We start from the raw sequence: 16,686 nt of genomic DNA, 5'->3' as shown, positions 1-16,686 counted from the left end.
CTGTACCTGACTCAGAACTGAAATCTTTAAGAACTGAGGCCTCACAATTTGTGGGATATATATATATATATAACATTGGCACGCTTGATGTAAAAGGAGCTCTATTTAACTGGCTTGCTGCTGCTGAGTCACTTCAGTCGTGTCCGACTCTGTGTGACCCCATAGACGGCAGCCCACCAGGCTCCCCCGCCCCTGGGATTCTCCAGGCAAGAACACTGGAGTGGGTTGCCATTTCCTTCTCCAATGCATGAAAGTGAAAAAAAAGTGAAGTCGCTCAGTCGTGTCCAACCCTCAGTGACCCCATAGACTGCAGCCTTCCAGGCTCCTCCATCCATGGGATTCTCAAGGCAAGAGTACTGGAGTGCGGTGCCATTGCCAGTTATATAACTGGCTTAAATAACAAAAATAAGTGCTTACAAACCAAACAATATTAAATATAAGAAAAACTAAGTTAAATGAGTGCCAGGTTCATGTGAACTGGGAGATATTTAATATTAACTTAGTACCTTGTAATAGAGAACAAGATGGCAGAGGAGTAGGTGGACGTGGAGTACATCTCTCTCCATGGATACATCAGGAATACACCTTCAGACACAGAAGTGCATGCAGAACACCAGCTGAGAGCGGACAGGAGGACCTGACCAGTGGAAAGTAATATATAGAACCACGCAAAATTTGGTAGGATGAAGGAACTAGGGGGAAAAACAGGAGTATTAGTAGGACTGGACATACCCTTGGCGGGTTGGGGAACTGAAGCAGGGGTCCGATCCCCACAGCGGGGCAATTGTCTGAGTCAGAGGAGAAACATTTAAGACTGAGAGTGAAACAGCTGATCTGTGGCAGCCTAAGTGGAATGAGAATCAGACAGTCCTTGCCACAGTCATACATACGCCGGTCAGGAATGCGGGTCTCCTGGAAGGGGCAGTGGCTGGGAGCTGGAGTTTAGGGATTGTAGAGCAATCCCAGTGTGAGGGCTGCTGTTGACTGTGGAGAGACAGATCGAGGGGAGATGAAGGAGGAGACTGTGGGGGGAATGCCTGTGGAGGAAAGCCAGGCAGCCATGGAAGCAAGGCAATACTGCTGAGTCATGCGTAAGGGGTGGAGCCATCACCATAGCCTCTTTCTCTCCACACATCAGCGTTGGCAGCTGAACAATAGAGAGGCTGGTCCATCAAACACCTGACGCACTGAACTACAGAGTAGGACCCCAGTCAAGGGGGCACCTTTATGTGCCTGACGCACTAAACAACAGAGAAGGACCCCAGGCAAAGGATCCCTCTAAGTGCCTGAATGGGTGGAGCTACAGAGAAAGATTGGCCAAAGAGGCTTTCTGATGGCCAGCTACAAAAGGCTTGAAAAGACTCTGATAGGATCATAACTCTTGCCATGGAGGCAATTTGCGTCCCTGAAAATTTGGGGCCTCAGGGTTCCTGCAAGCCAAGCAGCTGCACCACCTTCATGCTCAATTCTCACTGGGGCAGAGCTGCCACAGGCATAAAAAAGAAAAAAATGTCTTGTGTTTATGCAAACAGTGTCACTTCCGTCCTGTCCGACTCTTTGCTACCCCGTAGACTGTGACCTGCCAGGCTTCTCTGTCAGAGGGGTTCTCCAGGCAAGCGTACTAGAGTGTATTGGCCAGTACTGGTTGCCATACCCTTCTAGAGCACCATATTTCCTGCTGCCCTAGCCGCCAACCCCCCCCCACCCCCGCCCCCGAGTACCTGGTGCTGCCAGAATCCCTGCAACCCAAGCAGCTGCACCACTTCCACACCTGGCCCTCACAGGGGCAAACCTAAGCCCTCCAGGGCAACCTCAGGAGCTAAACCCTAGCAGATGACCACAACTGAAACCCAGGAGCAGTGTGGCTAAGGAAGAAGACCCAAAACCTTCCCACCAGCTGTACAAGCTGCAGGTTAAATCCACACAATCAACTAAGCAGACTCTGTATCTATGGAGTATATAAAAGGCCATTGAGAGCTCCCACAAAAGAAAATGCACTAGTTTTGATAGCTGTGGACATTGGAGGCAAGAACACACAGGAGTAGGACCAGATTAGAATCTGAGCTGTCCCCACAGCAGGTCCAGAGATCAGTACAGTGTTGGAGAGCATCCTAGAGAGGTAAGTGGACTGTGATTCCCAGCGCGGGAAAGGACTCTGACAGCAGAGACTCAAGAAAACATTTCTTTTTTTTTTTGACTTGTTCTATAGATTTGAGCATTTTCTTTTTCTGTTTCCTCAGTGACATTTTTTATTGTTCTCATAAACCTCTGCCTCTACAATGGACTTCTGCCGTTCTGTGGCATTTTCTTTTTTTATTTTCTTTTCTCTTTTTTTAATTTTTTAAACCTATTATTATTTTTTCTACATTTATTCCTTTGTTTGCTTTTCCTAGTGTTCTTTTCCCCTTGCAGTTAATCTCTAATGTATGTAAGTCATCTTTATCTACCTCTATTTAACTTTGCATATCTATTCTTTCTTTTCTTTCTCTCCTTTCCACTCAACATATTTGTTAGTCTTATTTTCATTGCTTTATTCCCTAATTGACATCTTGCTTTTGTTTTGTTTTCCAGTTTGTGATTCAATTAGTTTTGTTCTGGTAGGTATAATATTTGATTTCCTTCGTTCACCAGGTCAATCTACTGTACTTAATTTTTGTTGGACTGTCTTGATTTTGCTATGGGTGTATATGTATATGTGTATATTCAGTCACACTTTCTATTGTTGTTATAAACCTCTGCCTCTACATTGGGCCTTTGCAGTTCTGTGGAGTTTTCCTCTCCCCACCGCCCTCCCCGCCCCCACCAACACAGACACTTTTTTCCTTCTTCTTCCATTTTCTCTTTTCTCTCATTTTTTAATTTTAATTTTTAATTTTTTAAACCTATTATATTTTTTCTACATTTATTCCTTCGTTTGCCTTTCCTACTGTTCTTTTCCCATTGCAGTTAATCTTTATATAAATCTCCTACATTTACCCCTATTTAACTTTGCATATCTATCCTTTCTTCCTTTTTTTTCTTTCCTTTACTCTCAGCATATTTCTTAGTTTTGTTTTCATTGCTTTATTCCCCACTTGGCATTTTGCTTTAGTTTTGTTTTCCAGTTTGTGCTTAAGTTAGTTTTGTTCTTAACTGATAAATATAATTTTTTATTTCCTTTGTTCCCCAGATCAATCTACTGTACTTTACTATTGTTGGACTGTTTTCACTTTACTCATGGGGGTATATGTATATGTGTATATTTTATTATTTTAATTATTATTTGCCTGATTTTGTAACTGCCATTTGTCTGGGTTTCATCTTTGGTTTCTTATTTTTGGATATTTGTTTTACTCTCCCTTAATGCCATGATAAATCACTTGTGTAATCTTTGTTCCTGACCAGAGATCAAACCCTGAACCTTTGGAGTGGGAGCACTGACTTCAAGACCCTAGACTACCAGAGAACTAACCCTAGGGAGTGTCAAACAGTGAGAACTCATACAAAGGAAACCACTTGAATACAAGACCCGGCATCACTCAACCACCAATAGCATCCCACGCAGGACACCTCATCTAAACAACAAACAAAACAAAAATACAAACCTAATCATCAGCAGTCAGGAGTATCACCTCACTCAGCCTTGCCCATCAGAGGAAAAACAAACAGACAAACAAAAACTCAGAACAAATCTCATCCTATACAAAGCCCACACAAACCACTGGACCAACCTTAGGAGGGCAGAAATGAAAAGGAAGAAAGAATTCAACCTTCTTCAAGGAAAGAATTCAACTTTCCTTGAAGCCTGGGAAAAGGAGACCTCAAACACAATAACTTTAAAAAAAAAGAAAAGGCAGTGAAATACTGCACAAATGAAGGAACAAACTAGAAACATAGAAATCCAAATAAATGATGAGGAAATAGGAAAGTTACTTTAAGAGAATTCAGAATAATGATAGTAAAGATGATCAAAAACCTTGAAAACAAAATGAAGAAAATGCAAGAATCCATTAACAAAGAACTAGAAGAGTTAAAGAATAAGTATACAGAGACAAACAACACAATAACTGAAATTAAAAACACTCTGCTGCTAAGTCGCTTCAATTGTGTCCGACTCTGTGCGACCCCAGAGACAGCAGCCCACCAGGTTCTGCTGTCCCTGGGATTCTCCAGGCAAGAACATTGGAGTGGGTTGCCATTTCCTTCTCCAAAAAAACACTCTAGAGGAAATCAATAGCAGAGTATCTGAAGCAGAAGAACGAATCCATGAGCTAGAAGATGAAATGCTGGAAATAACTTTTGAAAAACAGGATAAAGTAAAAAGAATGAAAAGAGCTGAGGACAGTCTCAGAGATCTCTGGGACCATTTCAAACACACCAACATTTGAATTCTAGGGGTCCTGGTGGCTGAGAGGTTAAAGTGTTCGCCTGCAATGCAGGAAACCCAGGTTCGATTCCTGGGAGGGGATGATACCCTGGAGAAGGAAATGGCAACCCACTCCAGTATTCTTGCCTGGAGAATCCCATGGAGGGAGGAGCCTGGTAGGCTACAGTCCATGGGGTTGCAAAGAGTCAGACACAACTGAGCTACTTCACTTCACCTCAGAAGAAGAGAAAGCAAAAGTGTATGAAAAAATTCTTGAAGAGATTATAGTTGAAAATTTCCCCAACATGGAAAAAGAAATAGCCAATCAAGTCCAAGAAGCACAAAGAGTCCCATACAGGATAAACCCAAGGATAAACAGACTAAGACACATATTAATCAAACCAACAAAGACTGACAAAGACTAAACACAAAGAAAGAAAATTAAAAGCAGCAAGGGAGAAGCAGCAAGTAAAATACAAGGGAAACCCCATATGCTTAACAGATCTTTCAGCAGAAACTCTGCAGGCCAGAAGGGAATGGAAGAATATATTTAAAGTACTGAAAAGGAAAAATCTACAACCAAGATTACTGTACCCAGTAAGGCTCTCTCTCAAAATTGATGGAGAAATAAAAAGCTTTTCAGACAAGCAAAAGCTAACAAAATTCAGTACCACCAAACCAGCTTTACAACAAATGTTCAGTTCATTTCAGTCACTCAGTTGTGTCCGACTCTTTGCAACCCCATGAATCACAGCACGCCAGGCCTCCCTGTCCATCACCAACTCCTGGAGTTCACTCAGATTCATGTCCATCGAGGCAGTGATGCCATCCAGCCATCTCATCCTCTGTCGTCCCCTTCTCCTCCTGCCCCCAATCCCTCCCAGCACCAGAGTCTTTTCCAATGAGTCAACTCTTCACATGAGGTGGCCAAAGTACTGGAGTTTCAGCTTTAGCATCATTCCTTCCAAAGAAATCCCAGGGCTGATCTCCTTCAGAATGGACTGGTTGGATCTCCTTGCAGTCCAAGGGACTCTCAAGAGTCTTCTCCAACACCACAGTTCAAAAGCATTAATTCTTTGGCTCTCAGCTTTCTTCACAGTCCAACTCTCACATCCATACATGACCACAGGAAAAACCATAGCCTTGACTAGACGGATCTTTGTTGGCAAAGTAATGTCTCTGCTTTTGAATATGCTATCTAGGTTGGTCATAACTTTTCTTCCAAAGAGTAAGCGTCTTTTAATTTAATGGCTGCAGTCACCATCTGCAGTGATTTTGGAGCCCCAAAAAATAAAGTCAGCCACTGTTTCCCCATCTATTTCCCATGAAGTGATGGGACCAGATGCCATCATCTTCGTTTTCTGAATGTTGAGTTTTAAGCCAACTTTTCACTCTCCTCTTTCACCTTCATTAAGAAGCTTTTTTTTTTCCTTTTTTAAAATTTAATTTAATTTTATTTTTTAGTTTTATTTTATTTTTAAACTTTACAATATTGTATTGGCTTTGCCAAATATCGAAATGAATCTGCCACAGGTATACATGTGTTCCCCATCATGAACCCTCCTCCCTCCTCCCTCCCCATACCATCCCTCTGGGTCGTCCCAATGCACCAGCCCCAAGCATCCAGTATCGTGCATCGAACCTGGACTGGCGACTCATTTCATACATGTTTCAATGCCATTCTCCCAAATCTTCCCACCCTCTCCCTCTCCCACAGAGTCCATAAGACTGTTCTATACATCAGTGTCTCTTTTGCTGTCTTGTACACAGGGTTATTGTTACCATCTTTCTAAATTCCATATATATGCGTTAGTATACTGTATTGGTGTTTTTCTTTCTGGCTTACTTCACTCTGTATAATAGGCTCCAGTTTCATCCACCTCATTAGAACTGATTCAAATGTATTACTTTTAATGGCTGAGTAATACTCCATTGTGTATATGTACCATAGCTTTCTTATCCATTCATCTGCTGATGGACATCTAGGTTGCTTCCATGTCCTGGCTATTATAAACAGTGCTGCGATGAACATTGGGGTACACATGTCTCTTTCCCTTCTGGTTTCCTCAGTGTGTATGCCCAGCAGTGGGACTGCTGGATCATAAGGCAGTTCTATTTCCAGTTTTTTAAGGAATCTCCACGCTGTTCTCCATAGTGGTTGTACTAGTTTGCATTCCCACCAACAGTGTAAGAGGGTGCTCTTTTCTCCACACCCTCTCCAGCATTTATTGCTTGTAGACTTTTATCAAGACAGTATGGTACTGGCACAAAGACAAAAATATAGATCAATGGAACAAAATAGAAAGCCCAGAGATAAGAGGCTTTTTAGTTCCTCTTCACTTTCTGCCGTAAGAGTAGTGTCATCTGCATATCTGAGGTTATTGATATTTCTCCTGGCAATCTTGATTCCAGCTTGTGCTTCTTCCAGTCCAGCGTTTCTCATGATGTACTCTGCATAGAAGTTAAATAAGCAGGGTGACAATATACAGCCTTGACGTACCCTTTTCCTATTTGGAACCAGTCTGTTGTTCCATGCCCAGTTCTAACTGTTGCTTCCTGACCTGCATACAAATTTCTCAAGAGGCAGGTCAGATGGTCTGGTGTTCCCATCTCTTTCAGGATTTCCCACAGTTTATTGTGATCCACACATTCAAAGGCTTTGGCATAGTCAATAAAGCAGAAATAGATGTTTTTCTGAACTCTCTAGCTTTTTCCATGATCCAGCAGATGTTGGCAATTTGATCTCTGGTTCTCTGCCTTTTCTAAAACCAGCTTGAACATTGGGAAGTTCATGGTTCACGTATTGCTGAAGCCTGGCTTGGAGAATTTTGAGCATTACTTTACTAGCATGTGAGATGAGTGCAATTGTGTGGTAGTTTGAGCATTCTTTGGCATTGCCTTTCTTTGGGATTGGAATGAAAACTGACCTTTTCCAGTCCTGTGGCTACTGCTGAGTTTTCCAAATTTGCTGGCATACTGAGTGCAGCACTTTCACAGCATCATCTTTCAGGATTTGAAATAGCTCAACTGGAATTCTATCACCTCCACTAGCTTTGTTCGTAGTGATGCTTTCTAAGGCCCACTTGACTTAACATTCCAAGATGTCTGGCTCTAGGTGAGTGATCACACCATCGTAATTATCTGGGTCGTGAAGATCTTTTTTGTACAGTTGTTCTGTGTATTCTTGCCACCTCTTCTTAATATCTTCTGTTCCTGTTAGGTCCATACCATTTCTGTCCTTTATCAAGCTCATCTTTGCATGAAATTTTCCCTTGGTATCTCTAATTTTCCTGAAGAGATCTCTAGTCTTTCCCATTCTGTTGTTTTCCTATATTTCTTTGCACTGATCACTCAGGAAGACTTTCTTATCTCTTCTTAAATTGACCTATATAATCAAGAAATACAACAGAAGAAAAAAGATCTACAAACTCAACCCCAAACAATTATAAAATGGCAATAAGAACATATATATCAATAATTACTTTAAATGTAAATGGATTAAATGCTCCAACCAAAAGACAGAGACTGGCTGAATGGATAAAAAAAACAAGACCTACATATATGCTGTCTACAAGAAACCCACTTCAGATCTCAAGACACATACAGACTGAAAGTGAGAGGATAGAAAAATATATTCCATGCAAATGGGAAGCAAAAGAAAGCTGTAGTAGCAATCTTCATATCAGACAAAATAGACCTTAAAATAAAGGTGACTACAAGAGATAAGGAAGGACACTACATAATGATCAAGGAATCCATCCAAGAGGAAGACATAACAATCGTAAACATCTATGCACCCAACATAGGGGCACCTCAATACATAAGAGAAACACTAACAGACATAAAAGGAGAAATGGACGGTAACATAATAACAGTAGGAGACTTTAATACCTCACTCACACCAATGGACAGATCATCAAAATAGAAAATTAATAAGGAAACACAAGTCTTAAATGATACATTAGATGAGATGGATCTCATTGATACCTTTGGGACATTCCATCCAAATGCAGAAGGATACACCTTCTTCTCAAGTGCACATGAAACATTCTCCAGGATGTAGACCACGTCCTGGGTCACAAATCAAACCTCAATAAATTTAAGAAAATTGAAATCATATCAAGCATCTTCTCCAACTACAATGCTGTGAGACTAGATACCAATTACAAGAAAAAAAAAGTAAGAAACACAAACACATGGAGATTAAACAACATGTTTCTAAGTAACCAACAGGTTACTGAAGAAATCAAAAGGGAAATTAAAAAATTTCTAGAAACAAATGACAATGGAAACATGACAACTCAAAACCTATGGGATGCACCAAAAGCAGTTCTAAGAGGGAAGTTTATAGCAATACAATCCTACCTGAAGAAACAAGAAAAACATCAAATAGACAACCTAACTTTACACCTAAAGCAACTGGAAAAAGAAGAAGAAGAAAAAAAAAGAAACTAGTAGAAGGAAAGAAATCATAAAGATCTGAACAGAAATAAATGAAAAAGAAATGAAAGAAACAATAGTAAAGATAAATAAAACTAAAAGCTGGTTCTTTGAGAAGATAAACAAAATTGACAAACTCTTAGCCAGACTCATCAAAAAAAAAAAAAAAAAAAGAGAGAGAAGAATCAAATCAACAAAATTAGAAATGAAAAAGGAGCGGTTACAACAGACAATGCAGAAATACAAAGGATTATAAGAAACTATTATGAACAGTTATATGGCAATAAAATAGATAACCTTGAAGAAATGGAAAGATTCTTAGGAAAGTTCAATCTTCCAAGACTAAACCAGGAAGAAATTATGAACAACCCAATTACAAGCACTGAAATTGAAGCTATGATCAAAAATCTCCCAAAAAGCAAAAGCCCAGGACCAGATGGCTTCACAGGAGAATTCTATTGAACATTTAGAGAAGAGCTAATGCCTGTCTGAAAACTCTTTCAAAAAACTGCAGAGGAAGGAACACTTCCAAACTCATTCTACAAGGCCACCATCACCCTGATACCAAATCCAGACAAAGACAACACAAAAAAGAAAACTATTGGCTAATACCACTGATGAACATAGATGCAAAAATCCTCAACAAAATTTTAACAAGCAGAATTAAGCAACACATCAAAAAGCTCATACACCATAATCAAGTTGGGTTTATTCCAGGGATGCAAGGATTCTTCAATATATGCAAATCAATCAATGTGATACACCATATTAACAAACTGAAAGGTTAAAACCAAATGATCATCTCAATAGATGCAGAAAAAGCCTTGACAAAATCCAACACCTATTTATGATTAAAATTCTTAAAAAAATGGGCATAGAAGGAGACTACCTCAACATAGTAAAGGCCATATATAAGCCTACAGCAAGCATTATTCTCAATGGTGAAAAACTGAAAGCACTCCCCCAAAGATCAGGAACAAGACAAAGGTATCCATTTTTGTCACTATTATTCAACATAGTTCTGGAAGTCCTAGCTGCAGCAATCAGAGAAGAAAAAGAAATAAAAGGAATCCAGATCAGAAAAGAAGTAAAGCCCTCACTGTTTCCAGATGACATGACACTGTACATAGAAAACCCTAGAGATACTATCAGAAAAATACTAGAGCTAATCAGTGAATTTAGCAAAGTTGCAGGATACAAAATCAATACACATAAATCACTTGCATTTCTATATACTAACAATGAAAAATCAGAAAGAGCAATTAAGGAATCAATCCCATTTACTTTTGAAACAAAAAGAATTAAAAATCTAGGAATAAACTTATGTAAGGAAACAAAAGAACTGTACACAGAAAATTATAAGACACTAATGAAAGAAATCAAAGATGACATAAACAGATGGAAAGATATTCCATTTTCCTGGGTAGGAAAAATCAATATTGTGAAAATGACTATACTACCAAATGCAATCTACAGATTTAATGCAATCCCTATCAAATTACCAGTGGCATTTTTCAAAGAACTAGAACAAAAAATTTCACAATTCATACGGAAACACAAAAGACCCCCAATAGCCAAAGCAGTCTTGAGAAAGAAGAACGGAGCTAGAGGAATCAACCTTCCTGACTTCAGATTATACTACAAAGCTACAGTCATTGAGACAGTACCATGGTACTGGCACAAAAACAGAAATATAGACAAATGAAACAAGATAAAAAGCCCAGAAATAAACCCATGCACCTATGGGTACCTTATTCTTGACAAAGGAGGCAAGAATATACAATGGGGCAAAGTCAGCCTCTACAATAAATGGTGCTGGGAAAACTGGGTAGCTATATGTAAAAGAATGAAATTAGAACACTTCCAACAACATACACAAAGATAAACTCAAAATGGATTAAAGACCTAAGTGTAAGACCAGAAACTATAAAACTCTTAGAGAAAAACATAGGCAGAACACTAGATGACATAAATCAAAGCAAGATCCTCTATTACCCACCTCCTAGAGTAATGGAAATAAAAACAAAAGTAAACAAGTGGAACCTGATTAAACTTAAAAGCTTTTGCACAGCAAAGAAGACTATAAGCAAGGTGAAAAGACAACCATCAGAATGGGAGAAAATAATAGCAAATCAAACAACTGACAAAGGATTTATCTCCGAAATATACAAGCAGCTCATACAACTCAATACCAGAAAAACAAACAACCCAATAAAAAAGTGGGGAAAAGACATAAACAGACATTTCTCCAAAGAAGACATATAGATGGCTAACAAACACATGAAAAGATGCTCAACATCGCTCATTATTAGAGAAATACAAATCAAAACTACAATGAGATATCACCCCACACCAGTCAGAATAAAGTGAAGTGAAGTCACTCAGTGTGTTCAACTCTGCGACCCCATGGACTGTAGTATAACCATGAGGGGATATATTTGTAGAAGAACAATGAGCTTTGTCTACATATTCAGTTCAGTTCTTTTCAGTAGCTCAGTTGTACCTGACTCTTAGCGATCCCATGGACTGCAGCACTCCAGGCCTCCCTGTCCATCACCAACTCCCAGAGTTTACCCAAACTCATGTGCATTGAGTCGATGATGCCATCCAACCAACTCATCCTCTGTTTTCCCCTTCTCCTGCCTTCAATCTTTCCCAGCATCAGGGTCTTTACAAATGAGCCAACTCTTCACATCAGGTGGCCAAAGTATTGGAGTTTCAACTTCAACATCAGTCCTTCCAATGAACACTCGGGACTGATTTCCTTTAGGATGGACTGGTTGGACCTCCTTGTTGTCCAAGGGACTCTAAAGAGTCTTCTCCAACACCACAGTTCAAAAGCATCAATTCTTCGGTGCTCAGCTTTCTTTATAGTCCAACTCTCACATCCATACATGACCACTGGGAAAACCATAGCCTTGACTAGACGGACCTTTATTGGCAAAGTATAATGTCTCTGCTTTTTAATATGCTGTCTAGGTTGGTCATAACTTTTCTTCCAAAGAGTAAGTGTCTTCTTATTTCATGGCTGTAATCACCATCTGAAGTGATTTTGGAGCCCCTCACCCCCCCCCCAAAATAAAGTCTGCCACTGTTTCCCCATCTATTTGCCATGAAGTGATGGGACTGGATGTCATGATCTTAGTTTTCTGAATGTTGAGCTTTAAGCCAACTTTTTCACACTCCACTTTCACTTTCATCAAGAGGCTTTTTAGTTCCTCTTCACTTTCTGCCATAAGGGTGGTGTCATCTGCATATCTGAGGTTATTGATATTTCTCCCAGCAATTTTGATTCCAGCTTGTGCTTCTTCCAGTCCAGCGTTTCTCATGATGTACTCTGCATATAAGTTAAATAAGCAGAGTGACAATATACAGCCTTGACATACTCCTTTTCCTATTCGAAACCAGTCTGTTGTTCCATGCCCAATTCTAACTGTTGCTTCCTGACCTGCATATAGGTTTCTCAAGAGGCAGGTCAGGTGGTCTGGTATTCCCATCTCTTTCAGAATTTTCCACAGTTTATTGTGTTCCACATAGTCAAAGGCTTTGGCGTAGTCAATAAAGCAGAAATAGATGTTTTTCTGGAACTCTCTTGCTTTATCAATGATCCAGCATATACCATACATGTCTACATATACCATAATGATAAATAATTCTTATTTAATTTAATTTCAGTTCAGTCGCTCAGTCGTGTCCGACTCTTTGAGACCCCATGAATCACAGCACGCCAGGCCTTCCTGTCCATCACCATCTCCTGGAGTTCACTCAGATTCACGTCCATCGAGTCAGTGATGCCATCTAACCATCTCATCCTCTGTCGTCCCCTTCTCCTCCTGCCCCCAATCCCTCCCAGCATCAGAGTCTTTTCCAATGAGTCAACACTTCGCATGAGGTGGCCAAAGTACTGGAGTTTCAGCTTTAGCATCATTCCTTCCAAAGAAATCCCAGGGCTGATCTCCTTCAGAAGGGACTGGTTGGATCTCCTTGCAGTCCAAGGGACTCTCAAGAGTCTTCTCCAACACCACAGTTCAAAAGCATCGATTCTTCAGCGCTCAGCTTTCTTCACAGTCCAACTCTCACATCCATACATGACCACAGGAAAAACCATAGCCTTGACTAGACGGACCTTTGTTGGCAAAGTAATGTCTCTGCTTTTCAATATGCTATCTAAGTTGGTCATAACTTTCCTTCCAAGGAGTAAGGGTCTTTTAATTTCATTTACCAAAGTAAAAAAGATTTTAAAAACAAATGTAAATCACTTAAAGGCAAAGAAATTCTTAATCTGTTATCAAAAGCTGCATTCTAAGAAAACTTTGTTCTCTTAACTTAGAGAATAGACTAAATTCCAGTCTGGTACCAGTTTACCAGATAACAAACAAAAAAAATTTATTTATTGGTTAACCTTAGAAAAGTCTTTTCCATAAATCTTGAAGTAGCATTATTATTGAAAGACATCAGAGTGAAACCATAGAAAGCATGTTTAACATCTGATTAAATTGAAATTGACAAAATAACCTGATCATTGTGGTGACTTGTAACACTTTAACATGATAACTAGAATTATCACTGACAGCATTTTACCAGGACATATTAGATTTTCATGAATTTCACATAATTTCTAGGATATCCATATTAGTAACATCAACCATACAATATAACCTGAAAAGATTTATCACTCCTTCTAACAATGTTTCCCATGTAATTTAACATGTCAGATGAACTCAGGTTGTTTAATATTTCTCTTTGGGATGTCTCAGGGGCCCTCTGTAGCATCCCAAAGTTAGCTAGAAGTCAGTTACTTAGGAAGGTTTATTGATAAAATGTCAAAAGTGTTTGCAACAGTCAGGTAGGATCACAGTGAAACAATCCACTTAGCCAAAGTTAACAAAAGATTTCAAAGGTCAACATAGAACAGATCACTTCAGAGAGAAAAAAAAAAAACCTTAAAGTCCATTAGCAAAGGCAGTTCAACATCTCAAGAAAACTTGTATTAGGCACAAAAATCTTTAATGGGGGTCCACTTTGCATAAAACATCCTTATCCCGTAGTGTACCCATTCCTTTGCTTCTCCCATCCTGAAACTGCCACCTATACTTCAGAACTACTTCTTTTTCCCTTCATAAAATGCAATTTTATTCTTCATATCTTCTGTAATAATAAGATATACATCCTATTTTCCTTAAGCAACAAAGAACTGACCTTTATATTAGCATTCTATAATTGGTGAAAATAAGTACCAGTGATAATATCTTAAAAAAAAAAAAAAAAAGCTTTCTTATAGAGAGCATCTCGGGATGGCACCAGTCACTATTCATGAATAGTCAAAAATCTCTTTCGTTTCTGGAGTTGAGTTTAGTAAGCAGAAGGTCCTATCAAGTAGTGAATGTTTCAGAACCTTATTTTATTTGGAAACAACCTAGCTATTCAGTAAACTTTCATCACTTAGTTTAGCACTATGATAGAAATTCAGGTAACAAAAATCTGGAGAGACTATTGTAAGTTCAGTTCAGTTCAGTCGCTCAGTCATGTCCAACTCTTTGCAACCGCATGGACTGCAGCACACCAGGCTTCCCTGTCATCACCAACTCCCAGAGTTTGCTCAGACTCATGTCCATCAAGTCAGTGATGCCATCCAACCATCTCATCCTCTGTCATCCCCTTCTCCTTCTGCCTTCAATCGAGACTATTATAGACAGACATTTCTAAAGTATAATTATTTTTAATAGTTTATCTAAAAGCTCATATCACATTTACATTTTAGGAGTTTTTTTTTTTCCCTTGAGGTACTTTCCTTGTTGACAAACTTGCAACAGATATAAAAATACAGCAATATTTAACTTATAGTAAACCTAGACACAATGAAAATTTTATGCTTAATGTTAATGACTCTTAGATATGTCTATATTAGAGTAGCAAACAAACATGAATACTAGATATTTAATATTGACTATTTCCCAGTTCACGTGAATCTGAAATTCATTTAGGTTAATTTTTTCTTGTATTTAGAACTATTTGATTTGTTAAGTTCTTCCTTTTCTTTAGGTCAATTAATTAAGAATTCACTTAAAATTCATCAGTATTATCAAAAAACAGAAGATACACAATGAGACTCACATAAATCCAGACAGAGATCTCCTAGTTTTCTGCGAAGATTTAAAATATCTCTTTGACCCACCCCCACCTCCCTTTTTTTTTTTTTTTTTTGGTTTGAATTTCTCATTTGCCCAAGGCTGAGGTCTCAGGCAAAGTAGGCAGTGTTTTTCAAGGCCATGGAAAGGGCTAACTTCAAGCTTTCCCCTAGGCAGGCCTTTTTAATAAGCTGCTGCTGCTGCTAAGTCGCGTCAGTAGTGTCCGACTCTGTGCGACCCCATAGACGGCAGCCCACCAGGCTCTACCATCCCTGGGATTCTCCAGGCAAGAACACTGGAGTGGGTTGCCATTTCCTTCTCCAATGCATAAAAGTGAAGAGTGAAAGTGAAGTCGTTCAGTCATGTCTGACTCTTCGTGATCCCATGGACTGCAACCTACCAGGCTCCTCCGTCCGTGGGATTTTCCAGACAAGAATACTGGAGTCGGGTGCCATTGTCTTCGCTGTTTAACAAGGTAGTTGTTTTTAATTCAGTTCAGTTCAGTCGCTCAGTCATGTCTGACTCTTTGCGACCCCATGAATTGCAGCACGCCAGGCCACCCTGTCCATCACCAACTCCCGGAATTCACTCAAACTCATGTCCATCGAGTCAGTGATGCCATCCAGCCATCTCATCCTCCGTCATCCCCTTCTCCTGCCCTCAATCCCTCCCAGCGTCAGAGTCTTTTCCAATGTGTCAACTCTTCGAATGAGGTGGCCAAAGTACTGGAGTTTCAGCTTCAGCATCAGTCGTCCAAAGAACACCCAGGACTGATCTCCTTTAGAATGGACTGGCTGGATCTCCTTGCAGTCCAAGGGACTCTCAAGAGTCTTCTCCAACACCACAGTTCAAAAATATCAATTCTTCAGTGCTCAGCCCTCTTAAAAAAGAACCAGCTTTACAGTTTCCAGGAAAAAAGAATTTTATTTTAACCAGTTTTCTCTGGTTCTACAGAATATCATGGCCATCCTGTGTCAAGTCATCTTTCCTTTCTGTAGTCATAGTTTTATCCCTAAATTATAGACCAAATAGTGTTCAAATTGACTTGGATATCAGGGCAGATCAGCTAATAATAAAAAAGCTTGGATTGTCTCCGTAGGGTGGCTTTGCTCGCAATTGGCTTTGTTTCACCTGGCCGAAGTAGGGAGGCCTGTGAGACTCTCCAGGAAGTGGCCTGCACACCTCTCTCCGAAGTGAGCATAGGAGCAGAGCGCACCTGGCCTGTGTCACGGGCAGAGAGCACCTGGGGGGCGCTTGTGCGCCTCCTCTCAGCTCCTAGCCAGTGGGTCCCAGGCAAGCTCTCAGGGGTCTCCATTGTGGCTGGGAACACCCATTTCATGAGCTCCTGGGTCCCCATCGATCAGCATCCAGTGAGCGGAGCGGAAGGGGGCGTGCCACAGGTAGGGGAGCTGGGGCTCAGTGGCGCAAGGTGGAACAGGGGACCACGTATTACGCCCTCTCTCTTGGCACAGTCTCAGAACCCCCTAACCTGGCAGTCACAGAAAGGCCTCGCCTTTGGGGTAAAGGCTTTGAGGACTTTTCTGAACCTTTACCCCTTTGCATAAAGCTCAGTCCCACGCGGTTTTCCCAAGCAGCCTGGTGCCCCCAGTGAGGTCCTCAGAAAGTCCACGAGATTTATCCTGCCTGGTGATTTCACCTGCTGGGACCCCACAACCCCCACTCTGGCCGGCCGGCCCAGCCCCGCTGCCTGTACTTTTGCAGCCCAGCGGGCCCTTGACCACCTGCTGGGATGGGAAAGGTTAGGGTCTTGGA

General features: G+C 40.4%; 1 protein-coding gene across 1 annotated transcript in view; it reads right to left on the bottom strand.

Annotated features, from left to right (window-relative positions):
- Positions 1 to 16,270, bottom strand: part of LOC132346140 (chloride intracellular channel protein 6-like) — a 91,948-nt gene extending 75,678 nt beyond the window's left edge. Inside the window, exon 1 of the mRNA XM_059889962.1 lies at positions 16,130 to 16,270. Coding sequence (XP_059745945.1) covers positions 16,130 to 16,270 — 141 coding nt within the window. The remainder of the gene's footprint in view (positions 1 to 16,129) is intronic.
- Between the last annotated feature and the right edge of the window lie 416 nt (positions 16,271 to 16,686).

Source organism: Bos taurus, chromosome 1 (genome assembly GCF_002263795.3).
Source record: "Bos taurus isolate L1 Dominette 01449 registration number 42190680 breed Hereford chromosome 1, ARS-UCD2.0, whole genome shotgun sequence".
Lineage (NCBI taxonomy): Eukaryota > Metazoa > Chordata > Mammalia > Artiodactyla > Bovidae > Bos > Bos taurus.
Note: the sequence above shows the minus strand (reverse complement) of the source record. Positions and strands in the feature narration are given on the sequence as shown.